The 13464-nt window shown below is 39.3% G+C and overlaps 1 protein-coding gene across 2 annotated transcripts in view; it reads right to left on the bottom strand.

The window, feature by feature from the left end:
• Nucleotides 1-3194: 3194 nt before the first annotated feature.
• ZMAT4 (zinc finger matrin-type 4) overlaps nucleotides 3195-13464 on the bottom strand; it is a 369306-nt gene continuing 359036 nt past the window's right edge. For both annotated transcript variants that reach the window (XM_066380392.1, XM_066380391.1), the window contains one exon: nucleotides 3195-9399. In XM_066380392.1, the coding sequence (XP_066236489.1) occupies nucleotides 9384-9399 (16 nt within the window). In that variant the 3' untranslated portion in view covers nucleotides 3195-9383. The remainder of the gene's footprint in view (nucleotides 9400-13464) is intronic.

Here is a 13464-nt window from a genome sequence, read left to right on the forward strand (position 1 = left end):
GATATGGCGATGCGATAATGGGCAGTTTGCCAATCTTGTCTTTTTAGCAGCAAATTGGCTTAAGTAATCACCTAAAACATCCTCTTCCAACAGACTTTTTCTCCCCCACATAGGAGACAACACCTATTATTTCTAACTGAGGAGTGGAGAAAATATTTCCCCTACTAAGTGGTACAAGGGATTTATTGTTTGAAGCTTTTGCAGGCCTTCTATTAAAATACAGCTCTTTTTTTAAAAATGAAAATTCAGTGCATGCTCACAGGATTTTAGTGTTGTCAAATATTCGATTTAAACTCTCTGTTATTTACATTCTCCATCCTAACAACCATTATTATATGAGAGAGTTTTTTTTGTTTTTCTTTTTCTTTTCCCTGCTGAGAGCATCCAGGCAACGTGGTGCAGGTGTTATTACTAGAGCAATTTTTGTCTCCTGTATGCTGTGTTCCGAAGCCTCATTCCCATTATTCCCTCTGTCCCCTCCAGCACCAAGGGGACATTCACCACAACAGCAGACAGTGATTTTGCATCTCTCAGAAGTCAGTCTGACCTGACTGAGATTGATTGGAAGGAGCCAGAGGAAAAGCCCAAGGGTGTGGCAGGCTCCAGCTCCCCGGCTCTGCCCTCACCGCAGCTCGTGAGGTGATAACTGACCATCTCTGTCTCTGCTGTTTCCCGTATGGGCACTTTTCTAGCATGCCTACCACCAGGCTAACAAATACTGCTTCATTTCCTCTCGAAGTGCTCTCTGGCGTGGGCTGTTTTTTTCTGACTCCAGCCGGGGAGTAGTTATAGGACATTCCGGTGGGGTTGCGGCAGGCAGTAATGGATGGCTCTTGGAAACAGTGGACAGCGGCTACAGATCTGCCTCCGTGATGGCACTCAGGCAGCAGAGAACAGGTCACTGTCACGATGGCTGCAAGGGGGCTTTTCCTTCTGCTGCCCTTGAACTGCATGCTGATTTGATCTTGGATTTAATGTTCTCTCTCCAGTTGTTGTAATTGTTAAAACTGTTTGATATATTTGGTTATGAAATTAAAGTGGCTTTCTCACTGAAAGCTGAAACCAGGGGCATACTGGACAATTGTACATTCACGAAAAGGAAGAATAATGAGTCAGAGCCATATCCTATGAGAGGGAATGGGGACGGCAGTGCTAAGGGCGTCAGGTGGAATCCAGAAACCCCGTGGGCATCTCTGGGAGTTATGATAGTGTAACAGTCCGGACAAAGTAATTGCAAACACCATTTAATGACGCAGATGACATCGTTGTTACCCTCATGTGACCTGGTCATCTTAATTTTTCTGAGTTGCTTTAATTCGCATTCCTGAAAACTGAAATAAGAGGTATTAACTTCATTCTAGTGCACAAGAGTAAAAATGCTTAGTCGCTTTCTTTACTACACCATTGCCTTCTTATTTTATAAAGTAACTAGAACCAGACAGTCCGTGCCCACCCCTCTGATTCACCCAAGAGAGCTGGGCCCAGAGAGTGAACAGTACCTTGCTTTATAAAAACCCAAATCTCTCTCCTGGCAGAGCACAGCTAAAATTTCATCCTCCTAAATTTTAACTCTGTTCTTCATGCCTCCTAATTCGTACACTTTCAAATGAAATTCATAATTATTTCTTCAAGTTCTTCAGATAACTGAACCAGTGAAACTATATATGATATATTTTAAAGTGTGTACAGGCCATATAAACACACATCTCCTCTTGTCCCCCACTCCTCAGAGCTCTCCAGGCCCCATCCACTGACGGTGAAGAAGAGGGGTGCGAACTAAGAACGGCTGCTGCAGGGAGCGAACCAGGAGAACAGGACACATCTTTCGAGTGTAGAGTCAGTAGTATGCGCCATCAAGACTGAGAGTGCTGGTGACATAACACGGCCTCTATCTAGGGACTGGGCTCCAGGAATGGGGACCATGGAGCTGGGTTCCGGGTAGAGCAGTCAGCAATGGGGGCACACTGAGGGTTGTACAGAATGACTACAGCCTACTGGGGGGACTCCTAAATCCCTGGTGCTCCTAACAGGACTGGGCAGAAGTAAGCTAGTTCCAACCCCACAGGACTTCACTCGTCCAACCCCAGGGATAAGGCTTTAGCTTTGCACCAACATGTTGTCTGTTTCTCTAGCACCATGATGAGGAGAAGTTGAGTCATAAGATGGACTTCTGAGCAAACATATAGTGAATCCTAATCAGCTAACGATGAAGAGATCTTGAGGGTGCCAAGGGACAGTCATGTTTAGAGATTTGGGTCTTCAGGCCCATTGTAGTCACCTGACTTTCTGGATTGGGGGGCTCATATATAGTAAACTGATTTAAGTTGCGAATTCAGCTCAAATTCACAATCTTTATGACTCAGCAATGTCTGTCTGACATTTATTACCACTCAAACAGACTGGCAGTCATAAATCCAGCTTCATTTTTACAGTTAAATGGCTCCTATTATGAAAAAAAGTAGCAAAGGGAAATAATCCACAGCTGTGCTATTCTCCTGTATATCAAAAATAGAAACAAAATGTAGGAATGAATAGGTCATATTGTCATAGATTCATATTTACATGCATACACGTATGGACACTACGTCCACAAATACTAGATAAAAACATATTCTGACCTCTGCATTGCCTGTTGGAATTATATGTTGAAGGGCTCCATGTTATATCCTGCCATGTTAGAGCAAAACCTACTTCACGGTCTCCTCGCTAGCTGTAAGTGTGGGTCCTTGTACTGAGCAAAAGCTCACCAAGCTGACTGAGCAACTGGGTCAGAGAGGCTTGGAGGTGGGGCGGGGCCGGGAGGGACTGGCAGAGATGCTTGAGCCTGGAGTGCAGAGGGAGAGTGCAGCAGAAGTGTGACTGAGACTGGGACTGAGACAGGGGTTGCTGAGAAATCATCCTGACAGCAGCTGGAGCCCTATGCACTCTGCTTCTCTGGGAAGTTACGCTAGTAATGACTCTCTCCCAGGTAAGGTTCTATCTCATCATGTAGTTTTAAAAATGAGAATGACCAAAGGGAGAAAGACAGGTAAGATCACCTTAAACTTTCCTCTTGTTCTCACATTGAATGCTTCTATTTTACATTGAACAATTATTAACTAGTTGGATCATAGAAAAGAGGGGAGAATAAAAAACACATAAAGTTAATTTATTTAATTTTTACAATTTTATGAGGAAAGTATCATTAGCCCACTCTCAATATCGAGAAACTGAAGCTCAAAAACATACATGACTTGCTCAAGAACATAGAGCAAATAAATGACAGAACCATATTTGAGACCCAGGATTTTTTAGACACCTCTTACCACTTCCCCTATAGCATTCCTTTCATCCGGAACTTTTGTATTTAGGCCATAATTACCAAATTAATATATGCATATATGATAAACACATACAAACCCTTTACAGTGTTTGTTATAAACTGAATGACCAGAATTTTCAAAAAAATGATAAATGGGTTTGGGTTTTTTCCTCTCAGCAATACCCATCTTTATTCTCAGAAACACTTTGGCTAACAAATGTAGTTACAAAGAAAAATGGTCTGTTCTCTGCAACTTCCAGGCATAAGTTAGATAATCTCAGACATATCTTAGAAGTAGAAACCGTACTCTGTGTTACATTCAATATCTGTATATATAAGGCCCAACAGTAACCATAACATGTATCAATATTATTATACAAAAATGTATAAAGACTGTGCCCACATCCACGCAGAGAGAGGCTCACCATTCATCTGAGAAGATGGGAAGTTTCTGAGCCAGTGAGTGACTAAAGAAAAAGCTCAACTATTTAGTTTATTTATACCTCAACATTATAAAAAAAAAACCAATGGCTGATGCAGTCACCCAGGTGGCATACTCACTTTGTTACATACCCTCATGGGTAGCTTGCGAAAGATACATGATTAGCTTTGATCACAATTAAACTCTCCACTCCTAAAGGACACTGAGAGGTGGTAGCTCATATAAAGAGGTAGGAGATGGGCTTGTAATCAGCCTTAAATTAAGTGGTAAAAAGAAGATAATGACGACAGCAGCTATAAAAAAAATTTCTAGTCAAAAGTAGAAACTTGGAAGTTTAATAAAATATGTCTTCGAAATGGCACATATTCTTCATATACGGACTGTATTTTGTGTTACTAATAACTTTTCAATAGTAGCATGCGCCAGTTAAGCAAAAAAGAGTGGTGGAAAAAGAGGACTTGAACGTTCTGAATATATGGTCCTCAGAACCTATCATCACGAAAGCTACAAAGTAAATCTAACAAGTGACAAGAAGAATTAATTCAGGAGAAGAAAGGAGGGAAGACTTAAACCAGTTATGAATGCTTCTAAAGCCAACTGTGGATGTCTAGGGGTCAGGGTTGCCTTTTCTTTGCAGGGTGTGCTTGCCCGAATGTGCTGACAGCTCTGTCTAGAGGAGTTGCTGTCGATTACCTTCTTTCCAAGATGACTCCCTTTCATTCCATTATTCTCCAACTTAACCAAAGAGATTATATTTTTTTGCAAAATAGAAAAAACATCCCTCCTATCTGGCTTACACATATGCAACATGAATATTTCCTTGGAACTAATATCAGGGAGGCTAATCAGATCCTCCCATTCTGAGTTTCTTGGAGACTACTGCAGAGTAGCAGACTCATAGGACATGGGGTTAACCCCATATGGCAACTCTTTGGACTTTCAGTAACAAAATCCTTAGCACTAATGTTGTTGTGCACACTGAGTAACACCCTGCCATCGATAAAGACAATGTCAGGAAATATGAGCATATACAATAAGAAATTGATTTCAAAGTAGAACATATGGTCACCACGTTGATCACCACAAGGAAATCTTATCTTGTTAATTGTTTGTGGTCTTACAGTCAAAACCTCTAGTCATTTGAAGAGCAACAGTTCAAGTGAAAAATGTGCTGAGCATGCTCAAAATAGCAAGTATGAAAGAGAGGGAGTCAATATTGTGTACAGCGATTTCAATTTCTTTGCACAAATTTAGCAGTTAAATGTCCAACACTGTACATTACTTCAAACTTTCTGATCCTAGTGACCACCTTATGGAATGAGGGACCTTGAGCCTGGATTACAAATAACCACAGTTAAGGTGAAAGTTTGGCAGATGACAACAGTTGGATTGCAACCTGTAAATGATAGTTGGAGATGAAGGGACAGGTAAAATTAGATTTTTTTTTCCCCTTCACTCATATAATTTAAAGATAATAGAATGTGGATTTTAAAGGTCAGAAGAAATTGCTAATTAAGTTGAGGTATTTGAAATTAGCAAATAAAATTGCAGCTCAGAATAGTGACTAAGGAGTAGTTAATCAGATGGGAAGAAATGGCAAAGAAGAACCAGCAGTAAAATTAGTTTTTAGCTAGTTGCCATAGAGCCTTCATACGCCATTACAAAGAGCTGTTAAATATTAATTCCTTTCTCTTTAAGCTATATCTTTAAAAAAACAAACAAACAAAAAACAAACAAAAAACAATGTTTGACATTGTTCTAGGAAGACACAAATCAAAGCAGATGTTCATCTGTACAACCTCTCTTGAAGGTACTCAGATACTATAAACTGGCTACAACACTCCCCTCTACCTTTTGCTAAACATATGAAGGAATTAGGTTACACGATCATAGGCATGGCCTTAAACTCACTCTAACAGATTTTTAAATATAAATCACTGCCAATGTTTGGCATTTTAACTATTCCGATACAAAATTACTTAATACATTCTTTAAAACCAGTGTTGACCCTCTACACGTGCACCTTTGAACATGCCTGCTTTAAAACCTGCGTAAGAAAACATTTTGGTTTTGCCTCTAGCTGCTTTTCCTTTCCTTGGGTGCTACACTTGCCAGACTTGAGTTTGATGCTCTCAATTTACGCTGGGATGTTCAGGATTTCATTTCACATTAAAATATTTGCATATTAAACTTAAAGCCAAATTTATCAACATGGATATTCTAATGAAATATCCAGATGGTTAATTTGACATGCATATCTTCAACTAGAAAAACAAAAGCAACATTTATATAGAGACATATTTTTAAGCACTTGACATTTGCTAATTAGCTCATCCACACCACAAACCTATGAGGTAGTTTAGCATGACTTTAACATGAATATATTAGGTAAGAAGCAACAAAAGAAAAGATCTGTTCCCACAATACTGTGTTGATCATACTCTTCTCATTCTGGCCACAAAAAAACAATAATCAATACTGTGTACAAGCTGGTGAAACGTGATGAATATTTTGCTTGAGTGGAATACAGAGAGGGTAATTATTTTATTACCTGACATTGAGAAAGGCTATTTTCTTATTAGAATACTAATATGCTGGGCTAACAGTGACCTGCTGGAAATACCCCACTTAAACACCAGCTCTGAAAGAGGTGTATCTACCCACTTCCCCAACTTCTGAGAATCATGTTTCCCCATGGGAGTATTAGTGTTTTTCATCTACTTCATATTTTTCTTCTCTTGGTCTGATTGGTCTAATAAACTCACTTCAATGGAAAGGCATACAGACTTTCACAGTTCCAATTTATGTTTATGTGTCATCGAAGAGGCAGATGAAAAATCCTATTGGTCTTTGTAGTCAAGCAATTGCAGATGAGAGTTTTATTACCACTTTTATCAGCAAGAGGGATCACTGTAGTCCTCTCCACTTAGCTGATTGCTTTATGAACATATTTATTAGTGCACTTGGCTGTGAAGACTATATATAATGAAAGCTCATTCATTTGAGTTTCATAACCCTGGCATTTGTGGCCACTGAGACGAGTGTTAGCCTGAAGCTCACCTTTTACTTAAAGAGGAAAAACTCTTTGGAAAATACATGAATTTCATGACCAGGACTATAGGAGCATTTTATGTCTATGAAAAGCGTTGACTATTTCAACCACTTAACAAGTATTCCTTTAAATGCAAAAATTTTATTCTAATGTAAGGATGCCATTAGGCTTGCCTATTATGTTAATTTGGAATCATTTCTCCTTCATTGGAACAAAACTTTGAATGGGCAGTAGTTGTTTAGTTTAGTTGACATTCTGATAAGTACTCAGGAACTGTGAAAGTACTATACTTTAAACATTGATAATTTGGATGCCTCAGTCCTTCAAACTGATAGGGTTTTCCCCTCACTCTCCTGAATTGAGGTTTTACAAGCAATCCCTGGACTTGTCCTCATCTCTCCTGAAACCTCTGCTGTAGTCACATGGCCCTGTCAAAGCAGTTTCACACAAGTCAGGTCTGCAAGCGTCTCTTCCTCTCTGCCAGAATTAATTTGACTCTGAAAATATTTGCCTTCCATCTCACTCCCATTTGTTCATAATAAAACTGGAATGTAAGACGTGACCTAATTAAACAAATATAACCATACCTCCCTCCCCCCAAATCAAACACAAACAAACAAAATAACGAGCACAAACAGCTAGCTTTCTAAGCAGGGATGTTTCCATTTAAGACTTCACAAAATATGATATTCATAGGCTCTTCTTGCTTAAAGCTGAATATGTCACCTCCATGGTTCATCAGAACGATAATTTCCCTTATCAGCTCTGAAAAATTAAGTAAAGAGGTTTGAAAACAAACAAAGTCTTGGCAGGGTATTCACTTTCACTTAACAGGTTGCCAAGAAACAATGGCACTTAGATGAAGAATTCTGAGATGATCAGATTATTATATCTGGAGGATTATCTATCAAGGTTGGCAGAGCCTCTGTAAAGCAAAAGAGATGTGTGTTCCTAGGCTCATCTGCACGAACTCAGGTTATTAAAAAACAAAACCAGAAACACCTGAGTGCATGAGCTCACTCACTAAACACAAAGAGAAACAGATTTTTTTTTTTTTTTTTTTACTTGGACAGTGCTTATTTTACAGCAGAATTGACAAATAAAGCCTTATTTTACACATGGAACTAAAGTCATCATCGGAGGCTTGGAGCTCTGTCGTGTGCTTTCTAAAACAGCAGAAAAGTTGCTTCCTGTCAAACCCTCCTCCTTCCAATGGGACAGTTGGGGCTGGGGTGGCTGCTTCTTTCTCAGGGGTGGAAACTGGCTCCCCTTGTCTCTCCTGAGTGGGCTCTCCTCCGGGGAATCGTGCCAAATTTCAAACACCTTAGTAACAACACTGTGCATTTCTAAGTCATTTCATTTATTGCTCACTGAGTTGTATCCACCTCAGCTCTTCGTGGGAAAACAATAGGCAACCAGGAAAACCTGACACCAAGAGATCAATTGCCTGTGGTCACAATGTATTAATACAAAGGGCGACCCCAGCCAGAGCACTGAGAAGCATCATGTATAGAAGCTGAATGCCCAGCTGTGCAGCCAGCCTGCAGGACACCAAATCCAGTCCCGATGGAGAAGAATTCAATCTAGGGAAAGAGCTTCATGATTTACACTCTGAGATGTTCCCCATCAGCAAGAGGACTTCGGCGAGAAACAGAGGAATAGGGGACATCATCAGACCCAAGGCTGTCATTCTTCAGAGTTTACTCATTTTTTTCCAAATCATCAGTGCTCCATATTAAAGCCCACAGGTCGAGCCAACTTCATAAGAAATATTCATTTATTTCTCTCTCATTTTGGGATTTGTAATTCTTCTTTTGGATGAATTTGGGAAAACATTTCATCAAGGTCAACTGCTGTGAAGACATTTTTGCCTAAGAGGATCATCATGCAGGAAAACTAATTCTTTTCCTAAGTTATTATTTTGGCAGCTTGCAGAGAGGACTTGGCCTAACCTTGAGAAACTGTTCTTTGAATGATCAGAAAATAGAAATGAGGATTCTTCTTTCATTTACCCTCTTCATTCCCATTGTTTGGGTGGCAAATCTGTTGCACACGTTTGGAGGTGAAATGAGAAGGACCAATATTTGTGTCTATTATAGATCTTCTACTAATAGAGATTGTTTCTGGTTGGTGCATGTTGCTACAGTCACGTTCAACATGATGAAAAAATAATGTTTATTTTTTGATAGAGGTGGTTTACATCTCAAACATCAAGGATTTAATAGAATAACTTTATATGTGAAAGAAATCTAGAATAAACTGGAGATTTAAATTTTTCTGCTGTCTTTAAGTTTAAACAATGCTCCCACTGTTTGCTGTAAGGTTATAATTTAAAACATATGCTAAATATATTATCAGGAAAGAATTTAAAAATCCATCCAAACATCATAACTTACCAGAAAATTAAAAAACAAAAAAGGAAAACTCATTTACTCTCCAAAACTAAGATTAGTCATATGTTAATCTGCGAATCCTCGTAAGAAATGTTCATTGTTCAAGAAAAAATCCTCCTCTGGTGGTTGACAAGCAGTTCTCCACGGCAGAGAAATCCTGACATTTTTTTTTTCATCTCTTGATTGATGTTTTCACTACTTATTCTTCAGGCTATAAGACAGAAAGAAACACAGTCTTACCTTCTTTCATAATTACATACTCCAGTCTCATTCTCTCTCTCTCTTTCTCTCTCCGCTCCCACATCACTTTACCCATCAAATTAAAATAAAGCTGAATCTATATACCTTTTAAGTTCTAAACAATCAGTGTACATAATAACACAATTACCAATGTAATTTCTATGTATGTAGAAGAAAATATGTATCCTTACACTGTCAATCCAGATACTAAATTCATTCTGAAGGTTTTTAAAATAATAATAATACATTGATTTTTATTTATGAAATATTGCATATACCCATCTTTAAATTTCAGGCACACTTGTAGAAACTTGTAGAATACTTGTAGAAACTTCTTGTTGGGGCTCAGCGGTAGTGCGTCGGCCTGGCGTGCGGGGGACCAGGGTTCGATTCCCGGCCAGGGCACATAGGAGAAGCGCCCATTTGCTTCTCCACCGCCCCCCTCCTTCCTCTCTGTCTCTCTCTTCCCCTCCCGCAGCCAAGGCTCCATTGGAGCAAAGATGGCCCGGGCGCTGGGGATGGCTCCTTGGCCTCTGCCCCAGGCGTTAGAGTGGCTCTGGTCGGCAGAGCGACGCCCCGGAGGGGCAGAGCATCGCCCCATGGTGGGCAGAGCGTCGCCCCTGGTGGGCGTGCCGGGTGGATCCCGGTCGGGCGCATGCGGGAGTCTGTCTGTCTCTCCCCGTTTCCAGCTTCAGAAAAAAAAAAAAAAAAAAAGACACTTCTTGTTGGGAGGGGAGAACATTATAGCATTTATATTTTAAGTTATTATAAACCTTATTCTCTATTTATTTAGAATTTTTCTCTGTTAGATAAATAGAAAAAAACTGTTTTTGGTGTTAATTTCAAAAAATGTTGACTTAAATAGAGAACTAATTTTTAGAGGTTTTTTTTTTTTTAGTTTTGTTTTTCTTGATGGTAAGTAGATACTACCATTTATCGCATGCCTACAATATGTCAAGATTTTCACATTTATTTTACATGAAATTTAATCCTCACAACCACCTTTAATGTGGATGGTATTTTCCCCCATTTCAAAGGAGAATGCACTGAGGCTTAAACTGGCTATGTTAATGACACAAGGACCTATGGTTGTAAGCAATGAGAGTTGAACTCTGGGAAAGATCAGAATCAGCAGGCAAAAATTAAAAAACCTGGTTGACATTACTTGCAGGGTATTCTCCCATGCTATTAAAGGTATCCTTTGGCTGCATCAGCACTATCAGAACGGTATTTTCTAAGACTTGACTATTAACCCTAAAGCCATATTCTAGGGGGGAGGGAGGCAAAGTGCTAGAATCAGTCAGAATCCTAGTATTAGATTTTACCATCCTTCATCACTAAGATCCAAATATCTTAATGGAAATCTGATAAGTGAAAATTCACAAGTTACAAAGAAAAATTCTACCACTTGCTTAGAAGCACATAGCATATCTTGGAATTTTATTTTTTTAAAACATTCTTAATAGAATAGATCTTAAAAATTAAATGTTTTCAGCCCTGGCTGGTGGCTCAGTGGCTAGAGCATCTGCCTGGTGTATGGACATCCTAGGTTCGATTCCTGGTCAGGGCACACAGGAAAAGAGACCATCTGCTTCCTCCCCCTTTTCCTCCCCCTTGTCTTTTTCTCCCCTTCCCTCAGCCAGTGGCTTTATTGGTTTGAGCATGGCCCTAGGTGCTGAAGATACCTTGGTTGGTCTGAGCATGGATCAGGTACTAAAAATAGCTCAGTACTTGAGCACTGGCCCCAGATGGGGTTGCAGGTAGATCCTGGTCAGGGCACATTCAAGAATCTGTCCACTATCTCCACTTCTCTCACTTAAAAAAAAATTAAGTGTTCTTAAGACCCAAAAAAAGAATTTAGATATTGTTGGTATAATGTGAATCAAAGGAGAATGGAGACCACATGATATTTTTTTTCCTTTTGTAAAAATACCTTTGAAATTTTGCCTTGGAATGACCCTAGTTACCACAGCTACTTTTATATAGTTATAAAAAGAAAAAAAACCTATTTTAGAAACTCATATTCAATTTCTGTTACCATTGGGTCATGACCTAAGAAAATTCTACAGTCATTGCCATCTTCACGAATTCATGCGACATAAAGGTCGAAAGTTTTAAACAAACAAGTATGATCTCATTTTATAAACTGCAAAGATGGACACTTTTAAAATTAAAATGAGTTTGAAATGCAGCATGCCCATGTAATAGTAAGAAGACTAAACACATCCGCCACTGGGCCATCTTCAGTCATGATTAAATCGTTAGAGGAAACCAAAAGAGAGTTGGGCTTTTTTTTTTTAGCTTATAGTAAAAGTGGTATATTAAGAACTTAATCTCATAATGAGAAAGAATATCACACAGTTCCTTTTTATAGTCAAAATAATTATTCAGATCCTTTCCGAACACATAGAAGTAATAACAAGTTAAAATGCATTTCAATTCCATATAGTTTTTATAATTATTCATCTGTGACTGTTATTATGTCTGGAGAGCCTCCTTCCTATTGCAGTTTGCATCCCATGTGATACAAAAGGACATGAACATTTTTATTGCTATTAATAAATACACAGCCATCTAATCCAAGAAAAAAAATTCTTTTTCATCTGAAAGATAAGCTGCATAATTCATATATTTTCAGAAATTTCTTCAAATAGAAAACTAAAAAAAGGCATAAGGAAAAAAAATTTTACTATATAGTTTCCATTTGTGGTGAAGAATAGTCATTGTTCTCAGTGGGTCTTAAATTTGATTTGAGTTGAAGAGACAATTTCCATTGCATTGTACGCATACCGCTTACACTCACATATCAGGGCAACATAACCTTCATTACACTTAAAAAAAAAAAAATGTAACCGGCCCTGGCTGGTTGGCTCAGTGGTAGAGCATCGGCCTGGCGTGCAGAAGTCCCGGGTTCGATTCCCGGCCAGGGCACATAGGAGAAGCGCCCATTTGCTTCTCCACCCCTCCGCCGCGCTTTCCTCCCTGTCTCTCTCTTCCCCTCCCGCAGCCAAGGCTCCATTGGAGCAAAGATGGCCCGGGCTCCTTGGCCTCTGCCCCAGGCACTAGAGTGGCTCTGGTTGCAACAGAGCAAAGCCCCGGAGGGGCAGAGCATCGCCCCCTGGTGGGCGTGCTGGGTGGATCCCGGTCGGGTGCATGCGGGAGTCTGTCTGACTGTCTCTCCCCGTTTCCAGCTTCAGAAAAATACAAAAAAAAAAAAAAAAAATGTAACCAAAGACTATAACTTTGGATCTTGGAATGCAGTGAGAAAAATCTTGAAACAATTTGGAATGGATACCTCCTCACCTTCCTTCAGTGAGCTGTAGGAAGTTTCCATGTCTAACTTCTCTGCCCCCCAGCCCACAGGGGCTCCTCTCACACAGAGGGACGTGAGGGCCTCACAGGGCAGGGCAGGCATCCCAAGACCCGAAGCCAGACGAAAATCACATTTGCAGGACCACTTAAATAAAAAAGGTTCTCTTTTCACTAGTCACTTCTTTCCCCATTCTGACCTGGTAGTTTCAGAGTGGGAGAGCTCTAAATCGAGTATGAGATGGTAGTCTTATGTAGACTGACAAGAACTTCTTAATACTTGAAAAGCTGTCTTAAATACAAAAATTAAATTGTTCTCACTATTGAAAATGACTAGAAATGCAAAAACAAAACAAAAGGATTAGGAAGTACAGATTGGTAGTTACAAAATAATCACAGGGATGTAAAGTACAGCATAAGGAATATAGTCAGTAATATTGCAATAACTATATATGATGCTAGTGAGGACTAGATTTATTAGGGGGTCCATTCATAAATTATACAAATGTCTGACCACTATGCTATACACATGAAACTATCATAAAATATGTTAACTGCAAGTGAACTTTTATTTTTTATAAATAAATTTTTATCAATTTTAATGGGGTGACATCAATAAATCAGAGTACATATATTCAAAGAAAATATGTCCAGGTTATCTTGTCATTCAATTATGTTGCATACTCATCATCCAAAGTCAGATTGTCCTCCGTCACCTTCTCTCTAG

Source organism: Saccopteryx leptura, chromosome 4, assembly GCF_036850995.1.
Source record: "Saccopteryx leptura isolate mSacLep1 chromosome 4, mSacLep1_pri_phased_curated, whole genome shotgun sequence".
Lineage (NCBI taxonomy): Eukaryota > Metazoa > Chordata > Mammalia > Chiroptera > Emballonuridae > Saccopteryx > Saccopteryx leptura.